Raw genomic sequence first — 20,367 nt, forward strand, 5'->3', positions numbered from 1 at the left:
CCCCCCACTAAAATCCAAGACAGAGAACAAGAAAACGGCACAGCCCTCCTCCCATATATAAAAGGCACCACAGACAGAATCAGCAAGATCCTCCACAAACACAACATCAAGACAGCATTCTGCACAAACCGAAAAATATCCACCATCCTAAGAAACCCCAAAGACAAAATTGAGTTAGAAAATCAAGGAGTATATGAAATCCCATGCACCGCCTGCCCCACCACATACATCGGACAAACCAACAGAAGAATAAGTGCACGCATTAAGAACACAAGAACTCAGTCAAAAAAGAGGAACCAACTTCTTCCCTGGTCCAACACTTTAAAGTCACAGGACATGATATTGACTTTAAAAAGACCAGAACTATCGCCAAAACTGAACACTTTAACAACAGAATAATCAGAGAAGCCATTGAGATAGAAACACGCCCACACAGCATGAACAAACGAGATGATACCTCCCGCCTACCAGCCATTTGGAAACCCGCCCTTATTGACAAACGAGTCCCTAACACGAGGAATGACACCAGACCCACACTCACGAGGTCCACACAGGATGTCACCACCGCACATCCACCCAGAAAGCAGACCCAAACCCACACTGATCATGAAGCACGACCAAGGACCAGAAGCCAGACCGCAGCTGCAACATTAGCCATTTCAAACCCCTCCAATCCATACATGCAGCAGACTGACACCCACTATGAAGATGTAGCACCACCACAAAGCCAAACAACAGCTATGCAGCTCACCAGCTCAAATCCCCCTGCAACACAGACTAAATTGAGCACAACCAAGCCCCCACCCAAACAGGACACACCCCCAGCCAATCAGAGCACAAAAAAACCTCCATCCAATCAGAGCACAGCCAAGCTCCCACCCAATCAGTTCAAACCCCCACTAGCAGTTAAAAGGAAGAAACAGCTGCGATCACACATTGCTCCCAGAAGCACGAAGCTGAAGCCTGAAGATGACGAATGAGACTTCGTCGAAACGTCGCCAAGACACTTCCAATTTTACACGGGAGAAAACCCGAACAACCAAAGACCTATATATATATATATATATATGTATGTATATATGTATATACTATTGTCTTAATGTTCCCAGAACTCTCTCTGTACTATGACACCCCCAACATCGCCTTTTCTTCACAATGTGTTTTCTATAAAGTGTTTGCATTTGATTGCCTATAACCATGATGCCGAACCTATGGCATGCATGCCACAGGTGGCACGCGAACCCAAATCTGTGGGCACACAAGCGTTGCCCTAGCTCAGCCCCAGCACCCATGTGCGCCGGCCAGCTGATTTTTGGGCCTTCCGGAAGTCAAAAACAGGCTATTTCCGGCCTCCGAGGGGCCTCCTGGGGTGGTGGGGAAAGCTGTTTCTGCCCTCCCCAGGCTCCAAGAAGGCCTCTGGAGCCTGGGGAGGGCGAAAAACAGGCCTACTGGGCCCAGTGTGCTATCACATGCCAAAAGCAGGGGGAGCATGGGGCGATCATACACTTATGCGTGGGGGGGGGTGCATTAAATTTTGGGTGTGGACACGCGTGTGTGTGACTCCCCTCCCCGTGCTCCCCACACTTTTGGCACGTGAGGTTTGCTATCACTGGCCTGTAACCTGTCTCACCTGCCGTTCCCCTTCACAAAATCATAAAGAGAGTTGGGGACAAACCATTCAGGCTTTTGAATCAAATACATACCCTCATTCAGTGCAAGAATCAAAATTAAAGCATAGCAGTTAGCTTCACAGCTTCTTATTGCATATACTAAGACAAAGGGGAACACATCATCTCTTTCAGTAATTGGTTCATACTCTTCTATTAGGAAAGTTTTCTTAAACTTCAAACAGAATTTGCTTTCTTATAATTTAAAATCATTATTCCATGTCTTCTCCTCTAGGATGAAAAGAAACAATTTTGCCCTTCAAACTGGCTGAGAATTATCCTAAAAGCGGGTAAGAACAAATACCTCAACTAGAATAACATTTTAACATTTAACATGTAACTACTTTAACATTTTTAACTGCACTAGACAACTAAGAAATCTTTTTGGACCATGAACTAGTTATTTCTCCTTTTCCTTAAAAACACCAGAGACCACAAGTGATTGTGATGGTTCCTACTAGATCAGGGGTGTAAAACTCATGTCATCACAGCAGCATCACATGACATATCCGGACTTTTCTCCCCTTTGCTAAACCGAGAGTGGGTGTGGCCAGTGCATGATGCATCCAGCCCACGGGCCGAGAGTTTGACAGTCCTGTACTAGATCATGTTTGAATTTAGTATTGTATTTGGTCAAACCCAAGTAAAAATAAATATGAAGCCTGGAGGAAAATGAGCTTTAATAATTAAAGTTTTCTAGATGAGTTCACCTATTGCCCCAGTTAGATATACAGCCCAACACATGTTGAGAACATATGAGAAGACGGCAGAGATGAGTGGCATAGACATTCAGTGAAGGTTCAGTAATAATTACAATATGCAAAAGGAAAAATCCATTTTCTCTCTAATTCAGAGAGGACAAACCATAACCAAGGAATCTCTGGAAGTCCGAATTCTTCTGTTTTGGCATTGAGAATAAAATAATGAGACAAGGGAATAATTTTCTAGTTAAGAGGGGGCGGGGAAACATCAAGGAGAGCATAGCTAATGATAGTGGGACAAACTCAGATCTAGATTTGCAGGTTTGTGGATTTGTAGGTTTGTAGCTTTGCAGCGCGTCTTCCTTTTTAGATACACAGACATGGACATAGATACTAGAAGCTGAGAAGACTTCCAGAGAACAAAAATGGGCTTGCCCCATCTAGAAAGTCAGAGGTGGTTGAGGGCCAATAACTTAGGCTTAGCCAGAATTGGCATTCAAGACATTCATTATAATCCTAGACAATTTTTTCGTCAATGAACATAAAAGAAATTAAGGAGGTTTCACGACAGCTGCTCAGTTCCTTACGTTAACATGGAACACTTTCCACATTGAAATCCTTTCTTTGTAATACGTTTCCATAAATTTTTGCACTTGAGTGTCAGAATACACGTATCTGGCAAAACATCATCTTATATCTCCAAAAGTTGTTGAAATACATCCCATTATGCCAGTCAACATGGCCTTTTATCAGAGATTAGATATAGCAATAGCACTTAGACTTATATTTACAGTACTCTCTGGGCAGTTTACAACAGATCTGTCAAACTGGTGGCCCACCGGCCAGATACGTCACATTCAGACCACGTCCACCCCAGCTCCGCAAAGGCAAAAAAAGTCATGATATGTCACATGACATGATTGAGATTGACACCCATGGTTTACAACATCTGCATTTTGCTGACAATAATCTGGGTCCTTCCGAGGTTCTATCAACCTCAGAAGGATGAAAGCCTGAATCAACCTTGAGCCCTGTCAGGATCAAACTCTAGGCTGTGGGCAGAGTTAGCCTGCAATACAGACCTCTGGTGGCTCAGACTGCTAAGACAGTCTGTTATTAACAGCAGCTGTTTGTAATTACTGCAGGCTCAAGTCCCACCATGCCCAAGGTTGACCCAGCCTTCCATCCTTTATAAGGTAGGTAAAATGAGGACCCAGATTGTTGGGGGCAATAAGTTGACTTTGTATATAATATACAAATGGATGAAGACTATTGCTTGACATAGTGTAAGCTGCCCTGAGTCTTCGGAGAAGGGCGGGATATAAATGCAAAAAGAAAAAAATACTGCATCATCTGGGGACTCTCTTTTGGAACAGCCTAGCACTGAAATCAACTTTTCCCAGTCTGATGACTTTTTAGGTGGACCAGATGTCTTGTGTAAGTCCTTGAATGAAAATTATAAGAATTATAATACAACACACCTGGAGGGCACCAGTTGGAGAAGATTATTCTGGACTGTCTCAGACATTTTTGCAGTTTATAATCAAGTGGACAGCAAGTGATCAATCTGTACTCCATGTATTTCTCATTTTTCCAGATGGCCTCTTCCACCCTCCCTGCTGCCAATTTCTGTCCTTAAAAGCCAACAAAGTGTTTTTCAGCTGTCAGATCGGATTAATTCACACGCAAAGATTCAGTTGGTCAATTGAAACTACAGAGACCCAGAAGCAGTGAGGAGGAGGAGAATGGACAAGCCATCCATTCCCTCCTCCTCCATTTGTTCTCCCAAAGTGCCCAAGAGTTTTGACCTTCCATGGAATGGAAATGCTAGCACCCAGGGGAAATTCCACATACTGCTCAGTACTGGTAGAAAGAACTGAGATGCCCTGAAGAAGAACAGCCAAGCTTTTTAAAGTCCCGGTTTAAAAAAATAAAAAACTTTTTAGACACATGTATAGAACCTGCTCTACAAGATGGTAATGAGATTACAACAAGAAAATTATTAAACACATGATGAACTAGAAAGTAGCCATAATCAGAGTTAATTTAATTGAAGTATAAACAACAATAAAAAGCAAAAAAAATTATTTTGTGCAGAAAAAAATTGTATAACTCTGCTACAGAACATTGTTGGATCTGGAAGATAAGTTCTGAAGAACTTGAATGCTTGCACACTATTTTATGTCATTTTAATACACATAAATGCATATCCATCCATCTCTTTCCCAGTTGAGAATGCACAAGATGGGAGACATTTGGTCATTGAAAAAAATCTTTGGTCTAAAATTTGGCCTAAAAAAAAAATCTTCTAATCAGCTACACCCTGAAATTAGATCCATCTTCAAGATAAATTCCAGCATATCACTTAATTACCAGCACAGTCAGTGTCCTAACGTAGGAATGAGCCATCATAGACATCATACAGCTTTGAACACAATGCTTTTCACACCTTACGGTAGGAAGGAGTCAGTTTTCTGCTTCAAAATATACGAAGTAGGAAAATTGTAGGAAGCACAAAGTACATTTCTCCAACTACTGTGAGCTTTTCTTTCCCCTCTCCCTATATCACAGTTGTTATACATATAACACAAGGAAGGATTTCAAAGCAGAGTGTTTATCTTCCTGCAAATCTACAGCATCTGCCCTACCATCAAACAGAAATCTTTAGTTTTGAGCTATATAACCTTATAAGTTTACATTTAATTGCTTTACAATTAAATGTAAGCACATTTGCATTGTATAGCATTGAATTCTAAATTATATTGATTCATACATACATTAAACCCAAAATACCCAACCAAGATTAAAGATATCCATGTTATGCAAATAAAATTATTAAATCTTTAACTGACGTAGCAAACTGTGTTAAGCATGTCCATTCTCAGTGTACCATTTACTTCAAGACAACCAAAAATATATTCAACACAACAGCTATGGTGTCATCAAAACTATAGACATAATTCCATATGTTTGTTCATCTCAAGATTTAAGAAGAAATCTAGGTTTGAGGCAATCAGAGGCCTCATGGGCTTCCATACAGAAACCTGGTGCAATATTTAAGCTCAAGCTTTAACAATTACACCTTTGATCAATTAGGGAACACAGAACCATTTTAATCTCAGCTTCTCCAACAAATTTAATAGCCCAGTTGCCACCTGATAAGGGTGCATTATTTTCAATCTGACAGCCAGCATCCTTGATTGCCTATTCCTTGCCTTGGGAGGTAGATAGTTAAGGTACCCCTGCAACAATGCTAAAAGCCTGATATTCTCTTCTTCCACACTAGAAAGATTGAAGGAAGATCGGCTGTCCAGCTAGTCCAGTAGAGGTGCCATATGTGCAGATATTAACCTAAATGATGCTATTGACAAGTGAAGGTAGGACCATGTGGAAGAGGAGAGGTTGACAAAGCCCTTAAGTTTTCAGATTAGCCCACTGTGCCCTATGAGAACAGATATTAATGTGAAGAAGGAACTCTTTCTTAAATAACCTATTATCACCATACAAGTTGATGTTTCTCTTCCACTAACAAGCACTTCTTTCAACTCTGCTAAGTTTCAGCTCTCTCCAAGTAGTTGTGAAGCAATAATGCCACAAAATTCAGAAAAATAACCTTTCTGCATTGAAGTAAAAGATTTAGTTAAATAAATAACCCAGTGACTACCAATACACTCTACTTTTCCTCCATTTGATCTCTAGCATAATGAAACAATTGGTAAGGATTTGGACTGAGCAATGATTTTCCTCTACCTAGACAAAAGTAGCAGAAAATATTGCAGTCAGTTAGCATGTTATCCTTGAAATGAGATGGTAACCTCCCATCATCTTCAGCCAAAATAGCTCTTCCAAATTGTTCTGCATATAATCATGGTATAATTCAGACAAAGTTCTTCCCAGTGTTATTTCCTAAATCTCATATCCTCTATGATCAGAACCTAATTCTAAGACTGTATTTGCACTACTACAGCTATTGGTCTGAAGTTTTTAACTAATTCTATTTAACCATTACAAAAATCTCAGACTCCTCCCTTCTCTTAATGGACTTCATCAAATGTATTTTAAGGTACACCGGTATTTAGTTATTCATATTAATTTGAGAAGAGGGAATCCTATATCTTTCATTTCCACCCTGACAACCACCAATGAGATTAGATTATGATTCCCATCATCTTGAATGAACATGGCTCATTGATGAGAGCCAAAAATGCCTAGTTAGAAGAGACTGACTTCTGGATCAAATTCTGGAGAAAATAAAAATTTATCAAATGAAGCAATGTTGAAGGCACATGTTTTTTCCACAAACCAAGCAAGGAAGAACTTTACATCAATTGAGACTAATCTTGATTTCTCACCTATCAACAGAAGAAATCTACTTTTATTCCTGTTAGGAACCAATAGAAGTCTTTGAGATTGTCTAGGAACAGCTTACCTAGTTAGTAGACAGTGCTAATTTTGAAAGCACCTCCTTAAAGATTTGAAGGAAGTAGCCTGACAATTGAGAGTGAAATATAGCTTCCACTTCTTACATATATCATTCATCCAGCTATTTTCCTAAAAAAAACACAAAAAAAAACACCAAAACCCAACCCTAACCATTATCCAGATAAATTTTATTGTACAATTTATTCAGGATAGTTTAGACATTTGTGCTGTCTTGCAAAAGATCTATGGTGGCAAATAAGCAAAGTAGCACCAACAATCTTTTTTTAGAACTGAACTTTGAATCCAGTCTTGACCCAGAAATGCTTCCTGAATTGCATGGGCCTAAAAAAAGCCTGGGTCAGGATACCCTGCCCCATGCAATCAACTCCATGTGTTGCCTTGTCTTGAATTACTGCATCCATAAAATGGAAGTAATCACTTTAAACTATTTTTTAAAAAAAACAAATGTGAAGCCTGCTGTTCCTCAAAGAATATAGAAGAGACATTTATACAATTATCCCATTACAGTATTGAATATTCAGCTTACTGTTGCTAGTCCCAAGTTGTTCTTCATTAAACTCTGACCTCCGCTGCCTGAGCCCATTAGGTTCAACCATGCTAACCTATCCCCCGTATATATTTTTTTTGCCCTCGGTATTAGCTACTGGAGGAAATCGGAGAGGGGAGGGGGACGGCACACACAATCCCACCTAAAGTTGATCCGACTGCATGCCAAGCCCGTCCCAACTTTGCAAGCCACCTCTAGGCTGACATTCCCTGATTAATGGGGAGGGCTAAGAATCTTACAGAGAGATTTTACGAGTGTTACACAAGCCGTGGAACCCACGAACCCAACCACCCTCTTCCCACGCATAACTTTCTGATGGGCAGCGGCGCTTACGTCGGCAGGAGCATCTGCTAGCTGGAAACCCCTTAAGGAGAGGAAGCGAAGATCAGACGGGGGGAGGGTCTTATTAAACGTGAAGCGACAAGGCATTTTCTTTCTGTCCAGAGTGTAAATGCTTGTATTTAAGTAAGGTGTACGTACGGTAAGGAGAGAGAGACGATAGGCTGCTTACCTGGTAAAGGATGGGGGCTGCCAGGGGAGCCGGGACTCTTCAGATCCTCGGGGAAGCCCTTCTTGGTGGAAAACAGGATTCCCCCTCTGTCTTGCTTAGGGTATGGACTGTCTGCTAAGCGGCAAGCGAAATCCCGCTCCCACAGGGTCCTAATACCCTTCTACGCCAGTCTTGGCTTTTGCACAGCCGCCACAAAGCAGGTAATGACCCTGCTCTGGGTTTGTTTTGGAACTTTCTTTCCATAGCAAAGGTCACTTGGGAAAAAGAAGAGGGATACGGCGGGAGGAGAGTACAAAGTTTGCTGCCACAAATTGGCGTTGGAAATCAATAAAGGAAAGCTGATAAAACCGTTCTGTGACCTATTTGCCAAGCAAGCAGGACACCAGTTTTGTTTTTTTTCTTGGAGAGGCTCTTGCCCACCACTGAAATGCTCGTGCAGGTAAAATCACATGGTTTTTATAGGTCACCCTGCACTGTTATTATATACTACTTCCACCAGAAAATAAAAATTATAGAAATGTAAACACAGGACTTTTGGGATTTCAGCTCTCTCAAAGATGATCCATTGGACGGGTTTAAAGCAAAAACAGATTGTTATCCATTTCATAATTACAGTAAGTACTACATTTCTTCAAATACTTTGGCCACCTAATGAGAAGGAAGGACTCACTGGAGAAGAGCCTAATGCTGGGAAAGATTGAGGGCAAAAGAAGAAGGGGACAACAGAGAATGAGGTGGCTGGATGGAGTCATTGAAGCAATAGGCATGAGTTTAAATGGATTCCAGAGGACAGGAGGCCTGGAGAATCGTTGTTCATAGGGTCGTAATGGGCCGGACACGACTTCGAAATTATATTATTATAACAATTACATTTCTTCCAACAACTCCTTTGCCTGTAACAACTCCTTTGCCTGTAAGCAAAGTAGTTTTGAACACGATTTTATATTCTGTCTCTGTGGGATGCAATGTTCATGCCGGAAGCTTTTTCCTTTCTCCCCTCTTGTAGGAGGAACATATGTTCTAAAGTAGGGCATACAGCTTTGGAAAGTACCTGTATAAAAATAATTTGTAAATCATACAATTAATGGAATACACTTTTATAATTTATAGTTTTATTATCAAATAATTTCAGCTGTTTTAGCTAACCATGTAATTAAACATTATTGCTCCATTCCAACATTTTGCTGCTCAGTGTGCAAGCAGCATAAGGAATTATTATGAGTGCATTTACCATCATCTTCCATACATACCAAGTCATGTGGACGGAATGGTTTAGCTCAATGTTTGAACCATATGTTCCTGAAAAAATTGGTGGATCTGACAAGAAAGTATTTTCTACTAGTATTTCAGGAAATGTTTCTCTGACAGGTAAAGAATCTTCTTCATCTTACGAGATCCAACAGCAGGAAAGTTTCCAAGAGCACATGTGAAAATCTTGTAGACAAATCTAGCCTGTTGTATAGATCTCACAGCGAAACTGAAGACTGATACAGATTAAAGGAACAATAAATTTTAAGCAAGAACCAATAGGCATTTTGCTTAAAGGTGAAGACGAGTTCAAGATAATTGAGATTTCTTATTTAAGAAATGGGGAGTCATCAATTGCTTTGCTTGTTCCTTAATTTCAGTAATTTTGGGGAATCAGTATGAAATCCAATACCTTTCTATACCTGGTAAGACCTCATATACAGCATTCCTGCAGGCTGAAACTAAACTCAGATGAGTTGAAGAGATTCCTATCCTTTTTGCTACCCTTTGTTTAGCCCCTTTGCTGGTGATGTCAGCAAACTCAGAAGCCTGCTTTTTACAGTAGTTTTGAGACATGTTGTTAGCCTCATCAGATTAAGACAAGAGGCTTACAACAAATTGAAGTATGCAAATGGGCAACTCAGGACCACATAGAGCCTCATAATATCCCCTTTATGACCTTCAGAGTAAATGCAATGCAGGATTCAACATTTGGGGATGGGGGTTGTTTTTGAGTTGGGTGTTAATGAACAAAATGGGTTCTTTAAGCCTTGCAAGATGTCAAGGCTCTCCAAAACCAATATTCTACTGATTTTTGGAGCAAGGACTCTCAACCTGCCAGTCTTAGATTAGATTAGATTAGATTAGCAGAATGTGTTTCTTTTGGCAAAAATGCTTTTTAAATCACCAGAAACACCCACCTCCAGAGAGTTAAAATTAACTATCAGTAGCAAAGTCCATGTGTCTTTTTCTTCCTCAGTAGTTACTAAATTCCCAATCACTTTAGTTTTTTGGTTTTAAATGCAATCATGTAGCAGAACTCCCAACTCAAATTAATACAGCCATCAACTTGAGAGCTGATTCTTATATTTTCTTAAAAATCAGACCAAATGAGAAGGATGATTTAAGAACTGCTGTCTCAAAACAAAAGAACAATAGATAAAAAAACCTCCCCGATGCACAAAATATTACCAGTGCATAAGACCTGAATACCTACTGGAAGGAAGTAGGGAGTATTTTCTTAGGTATAGACCAACATGCACGCACGCGCGCGCACACAACCCATGAAGATAATAGGTATACATGCTGTTGTAATGAGTACTGAATCACTTTCAAGGTCCTAGCAGGAAGAAAAATATGATTTAAAATCCAGCCGCCCATCTGCTCCCAATTCTTTCTAAAGTCTGCTTTCTATTAGCTGTGGTTGCTCTAGGCCATTAACTCTTTGAAAGCTGGTTTATATGAGCAGTGTGCTTTGATAATCTTAGAAGTCCAAAGACTAATTTTGGTTCTCCAAATGCTGTAGACAATAGTGTATCAATTAGAACTTGAGATCTCATAGGTTAACATTTTATTTCATGTTAGTAGGCTTCAGCATTTTTCTATTGTTGGATATATTGCAATGGTTAACCACTCACAGTTAGTGGCCAGGAGAGACAACCACAAAATCTCCCTTTGTTTTTATGGGACTGGGCTGGTTTCTCTTAACACTGTCATGGATTTTTAACATCTGATGCCATTGTGGTTTACAGGAGTCAGCCATCAGGGATGCAGATGGGTCGTCATCCCATTTCACCATAACTGAACAAGGAGGCTATAAAATGTATATGCCAAAAAAACACATGTAATACATCTCTTGCTATGGCCACTTGAGCAGCTTTGTGGAAAATTAGGCAGTATAAAAATTTAGGGAAGGACACTAATTAAACTGAAAACCCCCAGCTCTTTAGTAATATTAGGATTCTCACTAAAATTTAACCATATTAGTTACAGAATTGCATATCCTGAAAATGGTGTAGTAGGTAGTCTTCTGAAGTCCAAAAGAATAGTGATTGCTGCTAAAATATGCATAATCTGGAACAAGCTAATATGCGTTAGACATACAAATTCCAAGTACCGGTATATTTAAAACTGAGCATAGGACAAGGCCACAATTAATGGGATATGTATACATCCCCACCAAACCAGAAAGCCATAACTCAACTCCAACGCTAATGAAAATTGCTAAACAGTGTAAATGAGTAACTACTGAACCAAGCATATATCCTAAATTTCAAAATTGAAAGACTGACTTATTTTAATCAGTAAATTAAAGCATTAGCAAATAACTGCAATTGTTAAAAAACATCTGGTTGTACATATTTCAATAAATCAGAACAATTCTAAATTAATCGGTAGAGTAAGACACTGCAAGTGATGTGTAAATATAAATGGCTTTGCAGCTAAAACAAACCAATCCTGATCATACACATATATGCATACCAACAGTAGATTCCAATTCAGAAATGCACACTGTGCTTAGGAAAAAATTTATTCATACAAATCAAGCTATTCAGTTAATTCAACTTTTCAAAAGAAATGGCTCAAATAAAATTGACTCTTTGCTCCAGGACTAAAACTAGTTTTAGTGCTAAGATTGTAGCCACAGTTCAGAAATGTTAAGATGTTCAAGGGCCCTCAGCGGTGTGTGTGCCTGTGTGTGTATGGCTAAGCCCCTTTGTAGCTCTCAAGAGGCAAAGCCTCAGTGTGAATGACATCTAATTCATTGAAGCAGTCCAACTTCAAAAGAACTCAAGCTACTGCATTCTTATTTTCTATTGCAACATTAATGGCTGCATCTACAAATGGGCTCTTTTACTGACATCTTTCATCCTTTCTCATCTCTGCTGTTAATTACGGAGGCAAATATCACATTGGTGGTTCCATATTAGTAGAGGGAAGGGACAGTAGGGAAAAGGTTGACTGGACTGTGGCTGGGAAAGAGAGGGAAATATTTCTGGTATTCAAAAATAAACCTCCAAATGAGAGGTAAGAGTGATGCATAGTTAAAAGGTAAAAAGTTTTAAAACCCTTGAAAATAGAGCAATTTTTATAACACTGATATTGTTTAAAAATAATAAAACCACCGGTCCAAATATTTCGCACATTGCATCCCTATGTGTGTCTTGATGAAAACTGTTCCTAAAGTTAATAGACGTATGAGGCATCATGCTGTACAAGTGAACAAAGCAACAGTTTTAAAGGCCCCCAGCCAAAATGCTTCCAACCAAGATTCCATCCTTGAGAGCATGTTCCACATCCTTCTCTTCTATTTTCAGAAAAACCTGGTGGAAGAAAAACAAACATAAATCTGTTACTTGGATATTATACTGAGTATCCATAATTGCCCACGTGTAACAATATCAAGATTAAACTGTAGGTATTGACAATTTCTAAATTTCCCTTTACACAGAAGAAAAAGTTGTCACTGAAACAGTCCAACTTCCAACATATGTTGATTTCCAACTAGTTTACAACAGAAATATTATGATTGTTACAAGAATCAACAATCTGCCATACAATTTCCACTGCCAGTTCTCATAGAATTAACATTAGAAGAAGAGAGACAGAATGAAGAGAATATTCTATCCAAATGCCTCAAATATCTGCATTTCCTTTTTCTCCAATTGTAAAAATTTAGATATATACAAGCAGAAACAAGGAGGCAGGGGAGACAGGTTAATAATCAGTTCTTTCAGTTGTACAACTTCTCTATTGTTCAAAATGTACAACATTTCAAATCAATTATCTCTCATAGCAGAATTCCAAGCATTAGCACGAATTAATTGCCACAATATAGTACTTAGCTTTCTCATTGTAGAGTATTTAATTTGCATTCCAGAAAGTCATAGGACTTTGAAAATAGGCAAATTTCAAGGAGGATAGAGCACACTGTTACAATCAATCAAATACATTGTGGTATGTCTGAACTTCTGCAGTTATTCCAATATAGGCAAGAATGGCTAGCATTGCACATGCAATTCCAACCGCTCTGGTGAGAAAGTAATCCCACTGTTCTCTCTTTGTTTATTGTTTCTACAGTTCTGCAAAGAATAGATATGAACAGAAAAAGTTGTACCCTGAGGATGTTCCACAGAAACACAAGAAAGGAGCGCTGATAAACCTATTATGTCCATATAGCTAAGATATTTAAGATGGCTCCATCTAAAGTAAAAATTCCCAGAGACCTTTCAGGCACTAAAGAACTTGAGATAGCACATCTTCCTAGGAAAATCAAGACAAGAATCACTGACCAATTTTTATCACTCTATTATTTTCATTAATATAATAGAGTAAAAGCCAACCTCTCAAAGGGTTTCCTCTTAAAAGCAGTAGAGAATAGAAAATGTAATGTTTACGTTAATCTTAGATCTTTCAGACTAGGAAGAGCATGTGATTAACCTAAACTGCTCTCCCAGCCAATATGGAGAAATACCTTAGACATCCGTGCTTCTTTAGCCTTTTTGAGTCCCACAATGCCCCTAGATTCCAAAAGAGCTGAGAGTGAGAGGCATTCTGATTGGTCAACAGGTCCCACTTTCTGTTTCTGACAAATTCTGCAGTAGGCTTCATACAGCTGGAAATAGGGAAAGTTTAATGAGCTCCAATTATCATTGAATATAATAATAACACAGAGAGATTAGCATAAATGACAAAGCTCACTCATCCTAGCTTCGTTTTATCCCATTATTGTAACTTTTGACAAAAATATGTTCTTCATAATCATAACCCAAAGTGTCCAACCAAAGCACCTGCTAGCATAGTTCTGTTTGGTGTAGCTACTATTACTTCTTAAAAAAAAAGAGTGACCATGGAAAAAGATTTAGAAATCTCTAATAAGATATATTGCAAAAAATTCAGAGTTTATGCTAAATCCCACTTAAGTATAATTTTACTAGAAATAATGGACAAATAATTGCTCTGACTAGTTTCAGCATTTGTTCCTATGGAATAAAAGAAGCACCCAGAATTTTGGAGGAATTTGAAATATAGGCAACTATATTGCTCTATATTGCGCTTCAAAAATTAGGAACTATTGTATAGAACAAATTATTTTCTCCTCAGCTGTTCAAATGCCATGAGAAGATAATAGGATGCAAATATTAGTAGGTGCTTAATAGATAGCACATGTCCTACAAAAGTAGTTCTCAACTTACAACCTCTTGTTTAAAGTTACATTGGCACTGACTTACAACTGGTCCTCACACTTAGACCTAGTACAGAATCTGCAATATCATGTGAACAAAATTCAGGTCCTTGTGGCGACTGACATTTACAACAGTTGCAGCATCCCAAGTTCATATGATTGTGATTTGCAACCTCCCCAGCCAGCCTCCAACAAGCAAAGTCAATGGGGAAAAACAGATTTGCTTAATGATCGCTTAACAATCACACAATTCACTTAACAATTGCATGATGCGCTTAACAGTCAAGGTTGTAAAATCAGGCTTGACTCATTTAACAACAGCCTTGCTAAGCGACATAAATTGCGTTCATAGATAATGAGCTACCTGTATTGAACATACTATATTTCATGCAATTATCTTTCATTAAGACCAGGGATGATTTCCTTAATAAACAGAGATTTACTCTCAATAACTTTTTTAAAAGACAAAGTAAGGGATACGAAGAGGCAGAGAGCAGCAATCTTTATTCTAGAACTTTCAGAACTCAAATTTTCCATAAAAAAATATTACACTAGTCAATATTAAGATTCTTTCACATTCATTCTTCATGAGACCCGGGTGAAGAAGAATGAAGCAGCACTAAGTAAAAGTACTGTAGGAGAGTAGCAGTGGAAGATCAATACCCACCTTTCCTAGGTTAACTTCTTTGGTATTCTGTTGCTTGGCTAAGAGCAATAGAGAACAGACTAAAATCTTCTGTTGCAGTGGGAAGGAAGAAGCATCACCATAACTGTTACCAGTTGCCATCCGGTCACCATATACATCAGAGATCACTTGGGAGATGTGACACAGGCCCACTCGTTTGAGCACTGCAGAGTCCGCAGCTACTTTGGAATGAGATTTGATGGAGGTCACAGGACTGGAATCAGCTGGTCAGAAAGCAAAAGTATAGCTGAGTGGAACACCCGTTATTCATATATAAAAACTAACTACAATTCAACCCATGTAATTCTTGAAATGCACAAATCACAACATACATGCATTTTATTTGCTTTCTGTCTCATTTGAAAAAGATTCAGCAAGCCATATTTGGGATTCCCAGACAACATTCCACTAAAGATCTAGACCTGCTTAGTTTTACCAGCATTGTGGCATCATGTGGTTTCAGACCATGCATTAGTCAAACATGCAATGTTTCACACTCTAATTTTGATCAACAGATACCATGAAGAACTGTGCTAAACTACTTCATCCAGTATTCTATGTCACACTCTGCCTCAATCAGGTGCAATCAAGAAGTTCACAATTACTCCCAGCTGTTAGTATTGATGATATAGCAACTTAATTCAAGAGTTAGTAAATAAACAGGCATCAATGGAAAACATTAAGGATCCAATTATCCTTGAATCTATTTGATCCTTTTAAAGTACCTAAAGAGATGTCACATCTAATGGCAGCAATTTCTATGATTTATCTCCAGGCTGCATTATTATTGTTCCCAAACCTCTTCATATTTTTTAATCTGTGAAAAGCTCCAAATACCAATGCTGTGCTTCAGGAAGAAAGCCAGTAGCCAATCAGGATGAATAATTTTATATCTCTCTTTCAGGACTCCCCCTACCCTCTTTAACTCTAAGCTAAACAGCATAAGATGCTGTTTTTCTTCATTTGAGAGTAGCTCTAGCAAGTAAACATTTCAACTGCCCCCTTTTCGAGCTCCAACTTTGGCTTTTTTGAGGTTTAGTGAGACAACCAGTACCACATTATTCCAAGTAAAACTTCACTCCAGTTCTAAATGAAAACATTAGCAACTTCACTTTTGATTTTCTTCTTAATGAATCCTAATATTTGCCTTTTTCCATAGTAGCTACACATTAAACTGCCATTTGCACCAATTGCAAGATGCCTTTCCTGCTCAGTCAAGTTGTATACCCAAATTGTTACAGCAGATGTTTCAGCAGGATCCCTCAGCAACATTAAGATGTGTGGACATCATGTGGTGACTGGTAAATTCTAGTAGCTGAAATCCACATCTTTAACATTGCTAAGCTTCAGAAATATTAGCCTAAGGTTCAAGATGGGTCAATACAAACCTCTATACACCACCTTCACTGCACACAATCCTTAAGACACACAAATTTTTAACTTGCATGTAGCTGCTTTGGAAAAGGCATGCCTGTAGCTATTTCATACTTGGTTTTCTGCTGTTCCTTATATTTAGGATCAGATATGGAAGAGAGGGAACATGTTCAGCTTCTTCTACAAGACTGCTTTTGTAATGAGAAGCAGAAAATACATTTGTGTCAGCCAACTTTACTATCATTTCCATTCCCCCAGCGTGGCCTAAACTTATTTTCTGAAAGAAATGTTGCCAAACTAGATCAGGAAACCTAGTACTTTTTCATAAAAGTAGATGATCTGCACAAAGTAGAGAATGAGAAAGATCTACTTACAGGCAGGCATTTGTTTAAGTATAGCTTGGGTCTTCACATCTGACTCCACAATTTCAATGGCCCTCCTAAAGATGAAGATAGTATTTTAGATCATGGTATTAGAACTTTACCTTTACAGCTATGTGCCACTCCAGATTTTCTCACATAATCGATGTGCTACCCATACCACCACTCTAGCACATATGAAGAATTCTGCCAAGATTCGGAAATCACTCCCAGCTGTTTCAGCTTAAGCACAAAACAGATCAGTTACAACCAGTTGTATTATTTACATTCCTTTACCTGCCTCCTTAGTGTAGGGCACACAAACATAGATATCTGCTGTTTGTTCTTGCTATCAGATCATAGCATCCATTACCCCCACTTTAATACCCCCTCCAGTCTTAATTGGGATCTAACAGAGCTCAGAAGAAAAAACTTCCAACCCCAAAACCAATTAGCACAAAAAGCTATCCCCCCTTATCTGGAGTATTTATTTATTTTAATTAGAAAAGTGTAAACTCAATTTCTATTATCTAAAAAAATGGGGATTTTACACAAATGTGCAAAAAGCTTATCAAATGCAACACAAAAAGGGAGTCATGGAGGTCCATCAGCAGAATTAATTAAGCTCGACAGAAAAGCTTCCTGCTGATGACATTTCGTACACCAAGTCATTGTATTGTGATGCCAGTGAAGTGAGTATAAACATTAGGGATTTTCTTTTTCCTTTCTTTATAAACCTTGATTACTTTCTCAAATGGCTTTACCATCTGCAAAGTACTATGTTTTGTGTGCACTGCTTTTAACTAAGTTGCACCAATAGTAGATTAAAGGAAGAGAACAGAACAAGGCCTTGATAGACTCTCAAAGGGATCTAAATAAATTTTTTTAAAAAGGAACCTTCTAGAAGCTTACTATCTTGGCAACATTTTGGACAGAAGACTGACCTTCATCTAAAGCAATAGTGATGCTATTTATTGGCTAGGCTTCTAGTTTATTTTTACGTTATTCATTTATTTGCTGCCCATCTCACCTTGAGGTAACTCTAGGCAGCTTACAACATTAAACATTTTAGAATGGAATGCTAAAATGGTTTTGTTTCCCAATTTGGGGTATTCTAGCGGTAAAATAAATGCTTTGCATAAGACACCATTTAACTGCTTCAAAAGCATTTGTGTGTGTGTGTGTGTATGTGTGTGTGTGTGTAGGTCTTTGGTTATTCGGGTTTTCTCCCACGTAAAATTGGAAGTGTCTTGGCGATGTTTCAATGAAGTCTCATTCGTCATCTTCAGGCTGGTGTTTACAGCTTCGTGCTTCTAGGAACAATGTGTGATCACAGCTGTTTCTTCCTTTTAACTGCTAGTGGGGATTTGAACTGATTGGTTGGGAGCTTGGCTGTGTTGATTGGGTGGAGGTGTGTTCTGATTGGTTGGGGGTTTGGCTGTGCTCTGATTGGATGGTGGGGTTGGCTGTGCTCTGATTGGATGGGGGCGTGTTCTGTTTGCGTGGGAGGGATCTTGGTTGTGCTCAGGTTAGTCTGAGTTGCAGGGGGATTTGAGTTGGTGAGCTGCATTGTTGTTGTTTGGCTTCGTGTTTGTGGTTGTGTTACATCTTCATGGTGGATGTCAGTCTGCTGCATGTATGCATTGGAGGGTTTTATACACACATTATATCTATATCTATATCTATATCTATATCTATGGATATTGGCCCACTTTTCAAGGATAGCACTCAAAACAGCTCTGCAAAGCTGCCTTCTGATTCAATAGAGTAAATAATAATAATAATAATAATAATAATAATAATAATAATAATAATAATAATAATAATAATAATAATAATAATAATAATAATTTGATTTGTATACCACCCTTCTCCCGAAGGACTCAGGGCGGTGAACAGGCAGAATAAAAACAGCAATCAAATATATACAATAAAATATCAATTAAAAAACTTATTAAATTTAGCCCGAATTTAAATACCTTTAAAATCCAAAAACCTAATTTAAAAATTTAAAACCCTAAAAACAACTAAAAAGTTCTATGCCAGTCCCGCACAGGTAAATAAATAGGTCTTAAGCTCGCGGCGAAAGGTCCAAAGGTCCGGAAGTTGGCAAAGTCCAGAGGGAAGCTCGTTCCATAGGGTAGGAGCCCCCACAGAGAAGGCCCTTCCCCTGGGGGCCGCCAGCCGACATTGCTTGGCTGACAGCACCCTAAGGAGTCCCTATCTGTGAGAGTGCACGGGTCGGTGGGAGGCAAACGGTGGCAGTAGGCGGTCCCGTAAGTAACCCGGTCCTAAGCCATGGAGCGCTTTAAAGGTGGTAACCAACACCTTGAAGTGCACCCGGAAGACCACAGGCAGCTAATGCAGTCTGCGCAGGATTGGTGTTATATGGGAGCTCCAACAAGCTCCCTCTATCACCCACGCAGCTGCATTCTGGACTAGCTGAAGCCTCCGGGTGCTCCTCAAGGGGAGCCCCATGTAGAGAGCATTGCAGCAGTCCAGGCGAGAGGTAACAAGAGCATGAGTGACTGTGCATAAGGAATCCCCATCAAGAAAGGGGCGCAACTGGCGGATCAGGCGAACCTGATAAAAAGCTCTCCTGGAGACGGTTGTCAAGTGTTCTTCAAAAGAACACGCCTAAGTTGCGCACCCTCTCCATTGGGCCAATGACTCGCCCCCAACAGTCAGCCGTGGTTGTAGCTGACTGTACCAGGATGCCGGCATCCACAGCCACTCCGTCTTGGAGGGGTTGAGCTTGAGCCTGTTTCTCCCCATCCAGACCCGCATGGCTTCCAGACACCGGGACAGCTCTTCGACAGCTTCGTTGGGGTGGCCCGGGGTGGAAAAGTACAGCTGCGTGTCGTCAGCGTACAGCTGATAACTCACCCCAAAGCCACTGATGATCTCGCCCAGTGGCTTCATATAGATGTTGAACAGGAGGGGCGAGGGAATCGACCCCTGCGGCACCCCATACATGAGGCGCCTCATGGTCGATCTCTGCCCCCCTGCCAACACCGTCTGCGACCGGTCAGAGAGGTAGGAGGAGAACCACCAATAAATGGTGCCTCCCACTCCTAAACCCTCCAACCGGCGCAGCAGGATACCATGGTTGATGGTATCAAAAGCCGCTGAGAGATCTAGTAGGACTAGGGCAGAGGAATAACCCGTCCCGAGCCCTCCAGAGATCATCAACCAATGCGACCAAAGCTGTCTCCGTGCTGTATCCAGGCCGAAAGCCAGACTGGAACGGGTCTAGATAGACTGTTCCATCCAGGAACTGGGGTAGCTGACATGCCACCACACTCTCTACAACCTTCGCCACAAAGCGAAGGTTGGAGACAGGACGGTAATTACCTAAAATGGCTGGGTCCAGGGAAGGCTTCTTGAAGAGGGGTCTCACCACCGCCTCTTTCAAGGTGGGAGGGACAACCCCCTCCAACAAAGAAGCATTAATAATTCCCTGGAGCCAGCCCCGTGTTACCTCTTGTGCGGCCAGCACCAGCTAGGAGGGATACGGGTCCAATAAACATGTAGTGGCATTAAGCCTACCCAGCAACCTGTCCACATCCTCAGGAGTCACAGGATCAAACTCATCCCAAACAGTCTCAACAAGACGAGGCTCTGACTTCTCACCTGGATCTACCCAA

General features: G+C 40.0%; 2 protein-coding genes across 3 annotated transcripts in view; both read right to left on the minus strand.

The window, feature by feature from the left end:
* The window catches only part of RARA (retinoic acid receptor alpha), a 241,541-nt gene extending 233,652 nt beyond the window's left edge, over positions 1-7,889 (minus strand). Inside the window, exon 1 of the mRNA XM_058180175.1 lies at positions 7,870-7,889. The gene's annotated coding sequence lies outside the window, so the exon portion shown is untranslated. The remainder of the gene's footprint in view (positions 1-7,869) is intronic.
* Positions 7,890-9,009: 1,120 nt separating this feature from the next.
* CDC6 (cell division cycle 6) overlaps positions 9,010-20,367 on the minus strand; it is a 30,786-nt gene continuing 19,428 nt past the window's right edge. For both annotated transcript variants that reach the window (XM_058183679.1, XM_058183680.1), the window contains exons 9-12: positions 16,736-16,800; positions 14,970-15,211; positions 13,592-13,732; positions 9,010-12,440 (exon numbers count right to left, since the gene is read on the minus strand). In XM_058183679.1, the coding sequence (XP_058039662.1) occupies positions 12,354-12,440; positions 13,592-13,732; positions 14,970-15,211; positions 16,736-16,800 (535 nt within the window). In that variant the 3' untranslated portion in view covers positions 9,010-12,353. The remainder of the gene's footprint in view (positions 12,441-13,591; positions 13,733-14,969; positions 15,212-16,735; positions 16,801-20,367) is intronic.

Source organism: Ahaetulla prasina, chromosome 4 (genome assembly GCF_028640845.1).
Source record: "Ahaetulla prasina isolate Xishuangbanna chromosome 4, ASM2864084v1, whole genome shotgun sequence".
NCBI lineage: Eukaryota > Metazoa > Chordata > Lepidosauria > Squamata > Colubridae > Ahaetulla > Ahaetulla prasina.